The sequence below is a fragment of the Mchenga conophoros genome, linkage group LG17, assembly GCF_057382185.1.
Source record: "Mchenga conophoros isolate Kocher_MC1m ecotype Shallow Benthic linkage group LG17, M_conophoros_male_GT1.1, whole genome shotgun sequence".
NCBI classification, from domain to species: domain Eukaryota; kingdom Metazoa; phylum Chordata; class Actinopteri; order Cichliformes; family Cichlidae; genus Mchenga; species Mchenga conophoros.
This window is the reverse complement of record NC_140542.1, coordinates 31,534,094-31,548,935: the sequence shown is the minus strand read 5'-3', so window position 1 is coordinate 31,548,935 and position 14,842 is coordinate 31,534,094. Positions and strand designations below refer to the sequence as shown.

The following is a 14,842-nucleotide window of genomic DNA, read 5'->3' as shown; positions in this document are numbered from 1 at the left end:
GGGTCTGGTACTAATATGATTAGCACATATCTGGGGGATTTAAAACTGGGATTTCACAATTTGAGTGTTTCCTTAAAAGATGGTCTTTTAAACTTTCAGTCTGTCTTTTATATCCCAGATCAGAAATCAGCGAGTCAGTGAACAATACCAGGAAAATGTAAAGGCCAGAAATCAGTAATGTCCTCTATCAAAATATCATACTTCAAAAGATCAAAAATGTCATTTCACTTTATTAGAATTAGATTCTGTCAAGGACAAGTCATCCATTAATTCAGTTAGATTTTAAACAGTACTTTTACTTCCTCCTCGGTTCTCATTCGCACACGAGTCTGAGTATATAATACTGTTTACCTTATGTCTGCGATGGACTGTAAAACTGCCACCAGAGCATAAATATTGTTATCTTGTCTTCTGACAGATTTGTCTCTCTCCCCCCCGTTCCTTTTGAAATTCCGCCACACCAACATCAAGGCTGTAGCTACTGCGGACACTGAGGTCATGTCATCTGCATTTGTGTCTGTGTTGGGCTTTAAGAAAGAAAAAAACGAAACGTCTGTGGAAGGTGCCAGAAAATATGTAGATATACCTGTGCCTGGTCAAGATTTGTTTTTGTTGGATTAGGATATGGGGCAGTCCTAATCAGCATGATTTTTTTCTTTTTCACTGCAACAAAATGATCCCCAGGACCTGCTAAAATTCTTATCAGGAACCACACACTGGATGTTTGATAAAAAGCTCCCTCTTGTACTACTGGAAACAAAATAATAAACTTACGTATCAATCTATGTTTTAGTAGACGCCTAGCCCCGCCCACTTTACACAAACCCATCCAATTAGCTCATCCCCTCCTCAGAGGAGTGATCTGTATTTCCGAAACTCCGGGCTGCTTGTTCATTGTACTGAGTCAGCGGCCATACGCAAATGGATCCAGAGGAGGGCTGTGCTGTGTAGGCTGCACTCTACATAAGCTCTCAACCTGCGGGACTGCGCGCACATACTGCCGACTGGAGATCGCAGGTAGCATCTGGGGGCTTGACTTACACATCAGAGGCTCTGATTTGTGCTTATTTTCACAAGGACAAGCTTAAATCCAGGATTGTCTGACGAGATCTTTCATACATCCTCCGTTCCTGATCTGCCCATCGGGTGCATAGAGCAGTACAATGCGGCGGCTGTGCTGTTGACTAATTGGACACCCCCTCCACCTTTTTTTCTTCTTTTATTTTGCTTTTTTTTGCCGGTTCTTACTCAAGGAGGCACATTTCCAAATCAATGATGAAGCTCAAACCAAACCAGACCAGGACATACGATGGCGACGGTTTCAAGAAGAGAGCGGCTTGTCTGTGTTTCAAGAATGAACGCGAAGAAGAGGTAAGAAAGGTTATCCCAGTGTGACGCTGTTTTCCTGCATCTTATCAACAATATGCAGCGTTTGTGTGCTGTGACTTTGTGGCCTAATCAATCTGCATCTAGCAGCCATTCAAAGTGCACAGGGATGCTCTTTTTCAAAACGCACAACGATCCGTAATAAGACACACGGGCTTTGATTTATGGTGTTGCCTACTAGGTGTAGTTACGTGTTTGCTGGCAAAGCCACTGTCTTTTTGGTTTGTGTTTGCGTGCTGCTGATGTGCCTTGGGCCATCCAGTTTAGGCTAGTTTGAGGAGCACGTAGAGAAAAGGGGGGAAAAGCGGTGCTGTCGAGCCACCTTCACCTAGCATCATAAGACTAATAGTACGTTTGTTTCAAAATAAAACACACGGGCAGCAGCGCAATGTGAAACTGCCCTCTCAAGTAAGGCGGGGCTCTTATTTTGAAAGTAACTTCCCGTTAGCTTTTCGCTAGCTTGAAGCAACGAGCAGAAGGGGGGCGAGGCGCTCACTTGTACGTTTCCTTTAGTAGAGGGTTTAACAGTGGCGTGGGCTGAGCGGGGGGTAACAATATATGCCACAGGTATACTGCTAAATATATTTATCAGATGTAAGGTCATTTTAATATGACAATAATGTAAACGTCCATGACCGAGCAGCTTCATTCACGGTTATGCTGCATCCCGCCGGCCTTGGGCGGGCTGCTGCGTAGCAATACTGTTGATTAGGATTTAAAGGGACCATCACATGTAAATAATGAATGGATGTGACAGGCTCTGATGGGCAGTGCTTTAGACCCACCTCAAAGGAGATTTAAGGTAACCTAAGGCAGGGCTTTAGTGAGACGTCCGCCAGATTTTAAACTACCATAGTTTTCTATTTTATTTTTTTATTTTGTGGGGTGACTGTTTCCTCCCCCTTTTTTGCAATATTTTTTTGTAACTTCAACCCCCCCCCCCCCCCTAATTATCAAAAGCTGTAAAAATGGACCTTATATAATGTCTCTGTCTGCTAACTGGTCTGGTTAACTGGTTTACGTGCATGAATGTTTCACCAGTAAGTGACAAAAGTCAAGGCTGTCCCCTGCATATTCTGGCTTGACTATATTTAGCCGTTTTTTGGCCTGGCATAAACAAAGTGTTACACAATGTGCAGTAAAGACATCACTGTCTGCTGTCACTAGACAGCCACTAAGAGCTCTGCCTAGGTTCTCCAGTGTTTGGCTGTTAAACACACCATATCAGGAATTTTACAAGCATGCAAACAGTATATCTGCTTGTTTGCACATGTGGACGTGGTATGCTGTTGTTATGTAAGATTTTTTTTTGTTTTTAAATGCGTAGCCATAAAAGAAATAGAGATACTGTGCAGAGATGCAGTTTTGCTTTCTTTAGAATTGTTTTGGTTTGGCCATTTTTACTTGCATTAGTGTACTGTAATATTGTGACAACAGAAGGATGTAGGTGACTACTACCCTCAGGACTTTAACAAGCATGTCTGGGTTTGCAACCACAAACATGACTCAGCTTTAAGTAAGAGAACTGATGTGATGCTCTTACTGTAACTGGGTTGGCACTAATGGTGATTTTTGAAGACTATTCACATGTAGTGTAAGCTTTGTAGTAACACATATACACTACATATAGACATGTAGACATTGGATACCTAACTCTGGTGGAACAGGAGCTCTAGATCTGCTCAGCTGTTTTTGTTTTGGAAGGGAAAGGAGAAAGCAGGGCCCATAAGGCCAGAGACTCTGTGATAGCAATAGTTTAACTTCGAACAGTGAAAAATGGGAAGCTGACAATTCAAAGAGACAGACAAGTTGGTTGAGCTGGTGGAATTACATTTCATCACCACAGTGCTAAGTTGTCACAACGAATAATCAAGCAAAAAGAGCCAGTGTTTTTTATGTGTGTCTACTTTAAGTCTAAACATGTCAGTAATAGGAAAGCCACATATGTTAGTGTGCTAACATATGTGGTTAATGTGATGCATCATAGTAAAAGAATTTCAGCACTATTTTCCCCAGTGGTCGTCGCTTGGTATAATTCAATCAAATTGTGTGCTCACTGAATTATGTAATGTCCGTGCTGCCTCAAAGCTGCAATATGGCTATTTTACAGTCACCTTCAGTTCATTTTGGCTTTCCAGCCTGAAATTTTCATTGTTTTGCTTTGCTTTGGTCCTCCCTCCTTCTTCAGCCTTTTGTCTGCCGCTGTTGGTCTAACAGAAAGGCCTGTACAATACTTTCTAGCTGGGCCATAAAATCTTCAACTACTAGAGCTACAGTTGCTCAGATTTGCTAATTTAGTTGTCTACCTTCTTAATGTGCTTCCAGTGGTTTAGTGTTTAACACATTCACTCGGTGAGCGAAGGGTCACTTGTTTGTTTCCAGACGCAGACAAAAATCTCTTCAGGGGTTGTGTCGGGAAGTAAAACTGGTGGCGAATCAAACAAGGGGAGCTACCTGCTCTGTCGACCCTTTTGTCTAAGCCAGAATTCAGTTCTTGGGTTCCAGTGACCTACCATTATCTCATGGTTAGCACCAGGGTCTCTTCGGTCAGTTTTGGGGGTTCTCCATGACCGCGCTGACTTGTTTGCAGATAATTTACATTACAGTGCGTCCCAGGTGGTGAAGTTTAAGCTAACATCTCAGAAATATAACAGGAATAACTACTTGGCTGTTTGGCCCTGAGCTACAGCTACTCAAAGGTGTGCGCAATGGAGTAGTATCAACGCTTTAGACTGAAGAATATATTCTTGCATTCACCTGAGTGTCACAAACTATGATTCCATATAAATGCAAAGCAGTTTTATAAGGTGATGATGTCACATGGTATTCTTGCTTGAAAGCCACCACCCCCATGTCAAATCTAGCAGTTGCAGTCAGAGGCTTTTAACACAGTGAATTTTAATGCCATAAGTGTTATCAGGATAACAGTTTTAGCAGTAACCTCTGTGTTTCTCAGATTTTACCCCATGGTTTGATATTGAAAGTATCCCAGCAAGTAACAAATGCTGTCATCATGGAAATGGTGGTGGCCGGTTACCAGTTTGAGAAGACGCTACATCTTAACATCAAGAATGAAGTCGCATGTGTTCTCTGCATTTGCATTTTGTGCTGTTTTCCTCCGAAGTTGCTTGTTTATGACTCTAATTAGTTGTCGTATAATGCAGCCACTATATTAATTTCTCAGCACCATCAATCATGTCTCCTGCGCTCCTCTTCTTTGGTGTCTGTGACTTTACATCATTCTGTCCTCCGGTTGCCTGCCTGGCATGTTGAGCCTTCTTTATTTGACAGCTACAGGCAGTTCCCCATGGGGAGGAGGTGTTTATGTCCTCCAGAATATTCCTCCCTGCTGTCTCCGTTTTGAGGCCATGCCAGAAGACCGACTCTGTTTTTAACTAATAGTGGTTCTGAAAATCTTTTGCCTATTCATGAAGTTAACTAGTGTTCAGAGAGGTTGTGTAATCAGTGACTTCTGGGCTCTACAGCATACACGTCTTTACATTGAAGTCTTTAAAGATGACTCATGTGTATTTCATTGTGTATTTCGCTATCCAGAGGAGGCTTATAGACACACACCCTGTCTAAGTGGTATGCCACTGGTAAACATGCAGTGTTATATGTACATGGTAAAACCTCTGAGCAAGTTGCTGCTAAATTTGCATCCACCATGCAAAAAGTTACAAAGTGCCCAAACAGTTCATGTCTTATGGCTGATTTGGATTTCTGTGGTGAATCTTTGTAGGGGTTATGTCGTAAGCTATATAACCATTCATGCTTGTGCATGGCGTTAATTACCTTGTGGTCATATCCCACTGTTTTATATGTGATGCCAGCCACGATAGAAACAAATAAAATCCTAGGACTTTTCTGTTTCTTTCTCTCTCTCTCTTTTTTTTTTCCCTTCCCTAACGTATTTGTCCCTCATGTTTTGCCTCTTTGTAAATTCTCTCACATCCATTTCAGTGATTTTGGTTTGGCGATGTCCCTCATATGTGAGTCCTTATATCGAAGCTTGATTATTATTCCTCATGCTAGGGCGGAAAATCGTATCTCATTGATCAAAGACTGTGGCGAAAAAGCAAATGGAAATGTATAGGCTTGAACAGGCCAGTCACAATAGTTCCATTTGTTCCATTTTCATTTATTTACATTTCCAGGTAGATGCACGCCAGATTACACTGTAAAGTTTCACAAGGGTTTTGTAGTTGTTGTTTGTAGTGTCACCATTGGCATATATTTACCAAACAATACTTTCTTTTTGCTACTAACATGCATGTGGTACATCAATTATCAATAATGTTGCCCTGCCACCTTTAGGGAGGTTTGTCAATCTTCCTTCTCCTATAAAAGAATTAAAACTTGGAATATGCTTTTATGATTTCTTACGTTGTCAAAGGAGGAAAAAAAGCAGTAAACAGTCCCTCCCCCAAGGCAATTTTTCTCTTCTTTTTTTATGGCTAGAGAGTAAACCTATATGTAAACCAAATAATGTAAACAGTGTAAGGAAAGGTTAGTAAAAATACATATTGGTGGAAAAAACTATAATAAAATACAAACATGAAGGAAATGTTTTCAGTCTTAGTCTTCCAGTTTTTTATGTTATGCAAAATAACAGCTTCTGTTAACTAAGGTAAGAAAGACTCCCTGCTTGAACTGTATGTTGACCAATCTTGGTTACGTGCTTATTCTGCCCCTAAAGACCCATTTTAAGTAAGTAAAGTTTATTTATATAGTCATTTGATGGCTTAAAATACCCTGCCTGTTTTTGACTTCTTAACCCTGGAAAAATTGGTCTAGTTTTGCTTGTTATTTTTTATAATTACAAAAAAATCAAATTGGAGGAACTGTAATAACTCTGCCCAGAGGCCTCTCCTCTAGCCCGACCTTCTTTCTGAACATAAGTGGGTTTTCAGTGCTCAGAGTTCACCATCAGCTGACTGTTGACCTGCCATCCAGGTGTGAGTTATTTTGTTTTTGGGTTTTTTTGGCCTCTTTAAATTGTAGCTTGTGTGCTGTTTTTGTACTAACTGGTCTTTTTGTTCGGTGGGTTGCTATACAGCTCAGAAGGCGGAGCTTAGTTAATCTATACTATAATTATTATTATTTTTTTTTAGTTGATAACGGGAATACCAGTTCACGTGACTGTTCAAGTTACTGAAAATAAATGAACAAACGGTTCAAATAAAAGTGTAATAATGATAATTATATAAAGGAAATGGACATATTCTGGCAGTTCTTTTACAACATGTAACATGGTTTCTTTTTATTGTGATCAAAAGGACTTGTGTTTGGGAAATTCTCTAAATTCTTGAATGTAGGTGAATGGCCTAAAGAGGTTGCAGGTCCATATTTGGCATTGGACAGGTGAAATTGTGCCCTACTGCTGCACTTCTGTATGAAATATGGAGCAGTGTGAAGAAGCAAACCTCTTTAATTAAAGATGGTTTGTAAAATGTAGATTCCAGTCTCTACATTCCAAAATTGACCCAACCCCTCTTTTCTTAGGGTGGATGAATAATATTTCCTCTTCAACAACTACAACTAAACGCTAAAATGAGCTTCGTTGTTGCTGCCCCGGAAACACCGTGTTTTGTATACATCGCGCACTCACTGCTTAGCGATCTCCCCTTAATCCTCGCCGGCTGCAGTTCAGCACACACGCACTGTTAAGACGTGAGGACCATTTGGCACACCCGTGAAGTCGCCAAGTCGGTGAGCCTGCGTGGAACCTCATGGCACAGTAATGACTTCTGGCAGGTGACATTCACATTTGTAAAGGAGGAAAAATAAAATCACTGCTGCACACTGACAAACAAAATAAAAGATCTCACTGGCAAAAGCCCTCCTGTTGTTGAGGGAGCTTACCGAGGCAGGTTACCAGGTTCAGCTTTGCACATTTCTTATAGTTTGCACCCTCCTGAGAGAACGGCATGCCCTGCACCAGTGCTGCTTGTACTATTTGTGTAAATGCCTCTTCTTTTAACGTGTCATTTACAGTCCATTATGTAAGCTGTACACCTGTCACATAACATAAACATCTGTTGTGTGATGCTTCTTCTTAACATCATCACTAGGGAAATCTTTGCACGCATGCACTTAACATCGGTTCCCCATCACCCCCACCCTAACCTGCAATCCGGGAATAAGCAGGTGGTTGAGTCAGGCATGTGAGCAAGACACCAGCCGGCAACTGATAGATAGGGCTCCAGTCATGTGCCGTATCAGTCAGACAGTCTGGTCTTCAGCCCAGGCAATTTAGAAGAGCCTCAGAAAGCCTCGTGTAGCCGCGGCCACAATCCCATTAGAGAACGTAAGGGAAGCCATACGAAAGCTGAGGTGGGATTAAGCGACAGGCTGACTTCTCTCACAGATTACTGCATATGAAGTCAGTTAGGTTGCGTTGTTCACCATCTGTTGCACATGCACATGCTCACAGATTTCTCACACTAATTCATGGACGTTCACTGTGTGGCCCCTTTGCCCTGACCGGCGCCCCCGCTTGTTTGTCGATGCTGGATTATGACAGAAAAAGGAAAAATGCTAAAATGTGCTAGAATCACGCTTAAATGAACCATCAGACTGTGACAGAATCCTGCTTTGTTTGTTTTTTTTAAACACACTTGTTGGCTGTATGTGTTAATGATGATGACACAGCTTCATGCTAAATGCGATAATGCTCATAGCAGCTGTTTTCGTGTTTCTTTCGATTGCTATGTGGATACTGCCGCAAACCGCACACACAGGCACATCTGATCTGTACGTATCAGTGGACACTGCAACTGTCGTGTAATTCAAACCCCAGCGGGGCGCTCGGGAGCACCGGCAGAATTTTAGGGGCCCCCAGCTGAGTTTACAAGCATTGTCCGCTGAGTTCATGTTGTGTCGGGACCACATGGACACTGGTATTAATTAGGGTTGAGTATTTTCAAGAATGGGCATCCACATGAAGTGGTGGGGGGGGGAAAGAGTAAATAAAGGAGTAAAAACTGGATTATTTGCTCAAAGAAATATATATTTATCTAAATGTGTGTAGCATCTTTATGCAACTCAATTTGTCTGTGTGACAAAAAAAAACCCTTTTGTATAAAGTCAAGGGGATATGGACTACACTGAAAGTACTTTCACCTGGTCCCTTATTTAAATGGCGGCCACAATGGATCAGTCCACACTGGATTGATTAATTTGGTACAAAGCAATCATCCCATCTATGAACTAGCTTGTAGCTCCCGAGCCTTGGTTTGTGTTGTCTCGTGGTCTTAAATCTGGTGTTTCGCATTCGTAAGAAAAAAGCATGCACCATGGAGCATGGAGTCACTCCACTAAGAGCATTAAATGTGCATGGATCCTCTTAAAGAGATCAGAAAGTAGTGAAATAAGACCACCTGTGTCTCTCTACAGTCCACAGCTGTCTGCGTTCAGTTCTGCGAGTGAGTGTAATCCTGTCTTTGGCATCTTGTGAGCGACGCTAAGCCAACTCCAACCATCAGTCATTTTTTTTTTTTTTTTTTTTTTTTTATGTTTTGAGTCCCAAGGGTCATGGTTCATGTCCTCAAGTTGCAATATAGGCCACTGAAACTCTGTATGCTCCTGCGTGCTTTAACTCCTTTGGTTTATTGGGGTTTAAAGTAAAAATAATAACTCGGTCTGCATTTCCTAAAGTTTTTCTTTTTCTTTGACAGGTTCTGCTGGTCAGCAGCAGTCGGCATCCAGACCAGTGGATCGTCCCCGGAGGAGGGATGGAGCCAGAGGAGGAGCCATGTGGCGCAGCAGTGCGAGAAGTGTTTGAGGAGGTAAATAAATCTGTGCCCTGACTTTGTTTTAATGTTACCGTATATAAGTCAAGTTTGAAGTCTATAAAGTGAAATAGGTTTGAAGTCTATAGGTAAGGGTGAGAGGTTTTTGAAGGGGTACAGTGTCGGCAGCTGGGTGAATGAGGAGCCTGATGGTATTTCAGAGTTCCCCCTGGTTGAGAACCTTGTGTTCTCAGCAACGTCAGTGGTCTAAACTTGGCCCTTCACTAGATTCCTGTGCATTCACAAACCCTGTAGCCTTTCCCTCAGGACACATCAGTGGGGCAGACTGACACTTGAGCAGATGACATATGTCTTAACAGTAATTTGAGGCCTGTGAACAGAACTCAGTACATCTGAATTAATAAAATGACTGTTATGAAAGGGACTCTCTCATATTACTGTAATAACAATCTGCAGAATTCAAGCAAGTTTCTTTTTATTATTGTATTCTTACCCAGGTGATGACCCAGTACAGTATAAATGACAGTGAAATCTTTTATATTGATGTTATATGTCGACCTTTAACTCTGTAGCTCGTAGCTTTGCTACTAGTTTCTGAAAAAACTGTCATAGGGGTTTAATTTGTTCAGTCCTGATATATGTATTCTTTATTTGTGGGCAGTTATCTGTTGGACTGTCCTGAATGTTGAAACGCGACACAGTTCCCACTGTGTTGATGCAGAACGCTGCTTTTCTGTTGTTTTCACTTTCTATTCATCTCTGTGACTGATCTTCTACAGAGGCCATAGCTACTTGAGCCTTCCAACAAAGAAGTATACTCTGTGCTTCCCAAACACTACAGCCAGTAGAAATGAATGATTTTCTTTTCTCCTTTATCTTTTCCTCAGGCCGGTGTGAAGGGCAAACTAGGACGCTTGCTTGGTGTATTTGAGGTAAGCTTTTCACAGGACAGGACAAAATGTGCAAATTGTATAAAATCTGCAATTTTTTTTTACTTTAAAATTGGCAAATAAATGTAGGTGTGAATTGCATGATTTATTGCATCGCTGCATTGTAATTAAATATACATCTGTCTCTGATCCTTAAAGCAAAACCAAGATCGTAAGCACCGAACGTACGTGTACGTGTTGACTGTGACGGAAACCCTCGAGGACTGGGAAGACTCTGTCAACATAGGTAAAGTTTTGCTTCATGTCCTCCCCTTAAGCATCAATACTTGCGGTTTTGAGTGCTGCTGCTTACACCATACTCTGTATTTTTTATTTATGTGAAGACTAGAGTACTGCACAGAAACCACACTGGCAGTTACAACAGGTGCCTATAAATCTAGGCCACTGATCATTACTGCAGTGGTACTTAGCTGCAGTACGGTATATTACAGCTGTCAGTGCGGCGGACGTCAGTATCCAGTCTGTGTAATCCAAAGCCTAATGTATCCCCTCTGTTCTTGCTTTGAACTCTGAAAACCTTTATAGCATACGTCAGTTTGGTCTGTACATGCATATTTGAAGGTTTTCAGGTATATATATATATATTTGAGTTTCAAGATACTATAGATATAGATGGATACTGTATCTTCACCCTACTTTAATGCATCTTATTAAGAATGCAAGTTGTTTGCCTCATTGTGACATTCTGTGAAATGTTTCAATCCAGTGTCACTGTTTTTTATTTTTTTTCTTCTAACAAGTGAAAATGGGGTAACCTGCAGAAGCTATTAAAGCTCACAGTCCACTTTGTCTTTTGATATGAAGTCAAATCAGCTTGTGGAAAAGGGAAAGAAGGGGTTACGTGGCTTGTTCTGCACAAAAGTTACAGTTTGTGTGACAGTGCACTTTGCTGGTGATTAAGAAAACCTGATCTTCAGTTCTCTGTCTCCCTCTGCAGGTCGTAAGCGGGAGTGGTTCACCGTGGAAGAAGCCATCAAAGTGCTGCAGAGCCACAAACCCGTTCACGCCGAGTACCTGCGGAGGCTCCAGCTCAGCTGCTCTCCCACCAATGGAAACTCCATCCTCCCGAGCCCTTCATCAAACGACAACTACCCCCATTACAGCGCTACACCCACCACACCCTCGACGGGCAGCGTGCTGGGCTCCTCCTGCAGATAGGACTGCAACTCAACCTCCTGTCCTGTCTAGCTGAGACAGTTCACCTAAAGTCTGTACAGTCTCGTGCATGAATCTAAAGACTTTTTCAGAGTTGTGGCTCTTCTTGTATGTATAGTTTCTAATCTTAGCTGCAGGACAGACCAAAGCCATTGCCAGAGCCGTGTTAAAGACTGAGCAGGAGAAGCTGGGAACACCCTGGCAGAGAAACTGTGATTGTGGCTAAATCGAACACTTTTCTTTTGCTGGCAAACGTCAGAATGAGGAGCTGAAGTTTGGGACGAAGAAGCTGCAGACTCTGCTGGTACGAGTGACCTCGTGAAGGAATGCCTTACAGAAACTTTGTATGAATGTGGTATTGGGGTTGTTTTGTTTCACTGATGGTCCTTTTTATGTCGTTTTATTTGAACGAATATGCTGCGTGAATTCTAATAAAGCGTAGTCGACAGTGTTAATTGGTAAGAGACGGACACGTTGCATTTTAATGTAAAAGCGTGATTTCCTTTCCACCATGTTAACCATTAACTAATGACAAAATACAGTTAATTGATCTAAATTAGTATTTTCACTTAAACTTGGATGTTGGTGTTAACAAATGCAGCTGGAGTGAAGGTACTGGAGTATTTCAGTTAACCATTAACCTGTAAAACAAAACAAAAAAAAAAAGTTTCTACCTCAGTGAGCCTAAACTGGATATGATGATCGCCATGGTCATGTCACAGAATGATAGCACTGCTGTGTTTCTAGTTAAACATGAGCCAGTGTCTGCGAAGTTGAGTGTCAGCCAACCTTGACTGATCAAACACTGCTCTGATGTCAGTTTATGACCACATACCCTTTTATCAGTGCTCAGTGTTTCCCCACTGAAAAGTATTCAGAAGTGCAAATTACGACCTTGCTGGGGTCGTGTGGCCGGGCTCAACTTGAGATGCTTGGAGGGAGGGAAGTGCATTGCTGTGATTTATGCTGAATGAAAACAATTGAATGATTGTCTGCTTTTCCTTTAACCAGCAGCAGTTTTCTCTCTCTTGTCTCGTGGTGCTGTTTGAAGAATCTGTTCACTAATTACATTTCCACATAAACTATGATTGCTTTGTCCTGTGTTTGCATAGGGCTGCAATTAATGCATCAAATGACTTGACAATGACTTTTTTTTTTTCTGTTTTTTTTCCCTGTTGATCTGTTAATGTCTTGGTTTATTCAATGCTGCCGGGGGAGGGAGGAATATCTACTGGATCAGTGAATTAAGTGATGCAAAGCAAAGGTAAAATGATCCAGTGACAGTTTGATTCAAAGAAAGAAACAGTGCATTTTTAATCTTTGATAATTCTTACCATTTCCAACACAACCTTTGGCCTAAAAAAATTTATATATACACACACACACACACACACACACACACACACACACACACACACACACACACACACACACACACACACACACACACACAAAAAGAAATCCATCTTCCTTTTCAAAAGCCAAAGAAAAGTGGCTCACCCCAGCTTTTAAATGTCACGTTTCCTCCCTGAAAACAGACTCCCACTCTCTCCTGCTTTGACGGCTGAATGACGACTAGTTACCACACGCCGATTTGTAAATAGCTTTGAGGAGAACCGCTGACAATGTGTTTTTAACCGAAATGAAGCTGTAATTTCTCTCTTTAATGTTTTATATATATTTTTTAACAATGTACAAATGGCAGAAAAAGAAGACCTGTAGGAACTCTCCCTGACCCCCCCACTGAATACGCACACTACAGGGTATTTGTATCACAACATAGTGACGTGCCACAGGTTTAGGATGTGAAGGTCGGCTGGTGTTTGTGTTGAGGTGATGGAGGGGGGTGCATCATGTAATAGTTGTATTAAAATGACTGACAGCAGAGAATGAGATTATATGGATGATAATCTGAAACTTTAAGATGAAAACCTTTTTAACAGACACAGACGTCACACGAGTATTGACCCAGAGTAAACAAGGATTTATTTTTATTATTATTATTTTTTAATGCAGATGTATGGGACATGCAGAGGGCTGGTGCGAACATCAAAGATCAGATGAATGCATTTGGAAATGAAAACGGTGGTACAATCCAGGCATTTCTCATTCTTTTGTAGGAGTTCAGTCATCTTCAGATTTCATGCCACGTCTCACTTTATCTTCCCAGTAGATGCTGCTCTTTCACAAAACCTTATCTGCAGTATCGTAAAATAATACAGCGGTTCAGCTCGCGTACAGTCTCGGCCTGTTTCTATGTGTGTCTGGACAGAAATATGTGCCAAATTAAAGGAAAACAGTTTGTATCCTTATGGGAGGTAAAAGAACTTGATGTTAGTGTTTTAATCGTCTATATCGTAGAGCGAGAGGGTGGAAAAAAACATCTCAAACACTGTTTGATTAAAATCTTTGTTTTATTTCAGAATATGATTGTTTTATAATGTGAAAAATCTCTTTCTAAATCCAAACTGCACCCTACATTGTTCAGATTCTCATGAGGCGGTGATTCTTTACCTCGCGCCGTTTTGAAGTTGAACACATGCGACTGTGTCAGACCACAATCTGAACGTGAGCCCAACTTGAATCCATTAATCCTGATGTTCTACAGCTCCCAGTCACATCTCCCTCCGCTTGTTGAGATGCTGTTGGATGCTCGGATCTTTGCTGATCTGTGATTGGTCTTACTGTAAACAAGGCAAACTAAAGATTTGTTATTGTTTATCTTAATATGCACAGCAATGTTTCATGTGAAAGTGGGTTAAAGAATTGGAGAGGAAAGACCTTTGGAGAAGAGTGCATTAAAGAGGAAAAATCTTATTTCAACAGTTGTTGAGGATTTATTTAACTGATTGCAGCATATACTGTTTTTTAAATGTTTTTATATGTAAGAATTATTTGTCAAATTAAGCCATAGTGTTTGTGTTTATATATGTATGTATGTGTGTTTGCTAGCTGATATACTAGAGTAGGACAGTTTTCACAGTGACAGGAGCTGAAAAATTACCTTTAGCAAAAGTTTCACGATGGAGTGACTATTACAGAGCCCCTCAGTCTGGAGAGTACAGCAAATCCACATTTTATCAAAGTACCTGAGCCGTGAGTGCAGCTTTACCATAAGGTTTAACACAGCTGAATACAGGGTAATGTCTCTGAGAATCGAGTCAGCCTCACACAGAATAAAATCTCAGGCTTTTTATGATTGTGACGGAGCTCTCACTGATCAAAGTCAAGGCTGTAAAAGTTTTTTTAGTAGTCGTAATTTACAACTTGTGAAAATCAAACTCCGGCTCCTTTGTCTGGAAGGGCATACCTGCTGGACCCAGTTCCTCGTATCCGTCAGCAGTTTCCTTTGAACACAACAGCGCAGTGCAGATCACACAGATCTGCTGACAAAGTCCCCACTATACTAACAGTTTTGTTGTGTTTTTTGACTCTCTACACTATCACAGAGGAGTAAAAAATACGTCAAAATTAATTCAAGAGTTTTAACAAAAGTACAAAACCGAATTTGAATTTGTGTTCTAAAGCTTTTTAAATAAGTTACCCAAAGAGATGTCTGTGCATGAGAAGATGGCCTTCATTAGGATTATTATGCGC

General features: G+C 41.2%; 1 protein-coding gene across 1 annotated transcript; it reads left to right on the top strand.

Moving 5' to 3' along the window:
- The first annotated feature begins 903 nt into the window (after positions 1-903).
- Positions 904-14,062, top strand: nudt4b (nudix (nucleoside diphosphate linked moiety X)-type motif 4b). Its single transcript, XM_085251986.1, has 5 exons — positions 904-1,371; positions 9,066-9,176; positions 10,028-10,072; positions 10,229-10,316; positions 11,028-14,062. The coding sequence occupies exons 1-5, from the start codon at positions 1,273-1,275 to the stop codon at positions 11,246-11,248; spliced, it is 564 nt and encodes a 187-aa protein (XP_085108112.1). The 5' UTR covers positions 904-1,272; the 3' UTR covers positions 11,249-14,062.
- The last annotated feature ends 780 nt before the right edge of the window (positions 14,063-14,842 follow it).

Coding starts and splice junctions, on each gene's coding strand:
- nudt4b (XM_085251986.1), top strand. CDS start 1,273: ATGATGAAGCTCAAACCAAACCAGACCAGGACATACGATGGCGACGGT. Junction 1,372..9,065: donor AGAATGAACGCGAAGAAGAG/GTAAGAAAGGTT, acceptor TTTCTTTGACAG/GTTCTGCTGGTCAGCAGCAG. Junction 9,177..10,027: donor TGCGAGAAGTGTTTGAGGAG/GTAAATAAATCT, acceptor TCTTTTCCTCAG/GCCGGTGTGAAGGGCAAACT.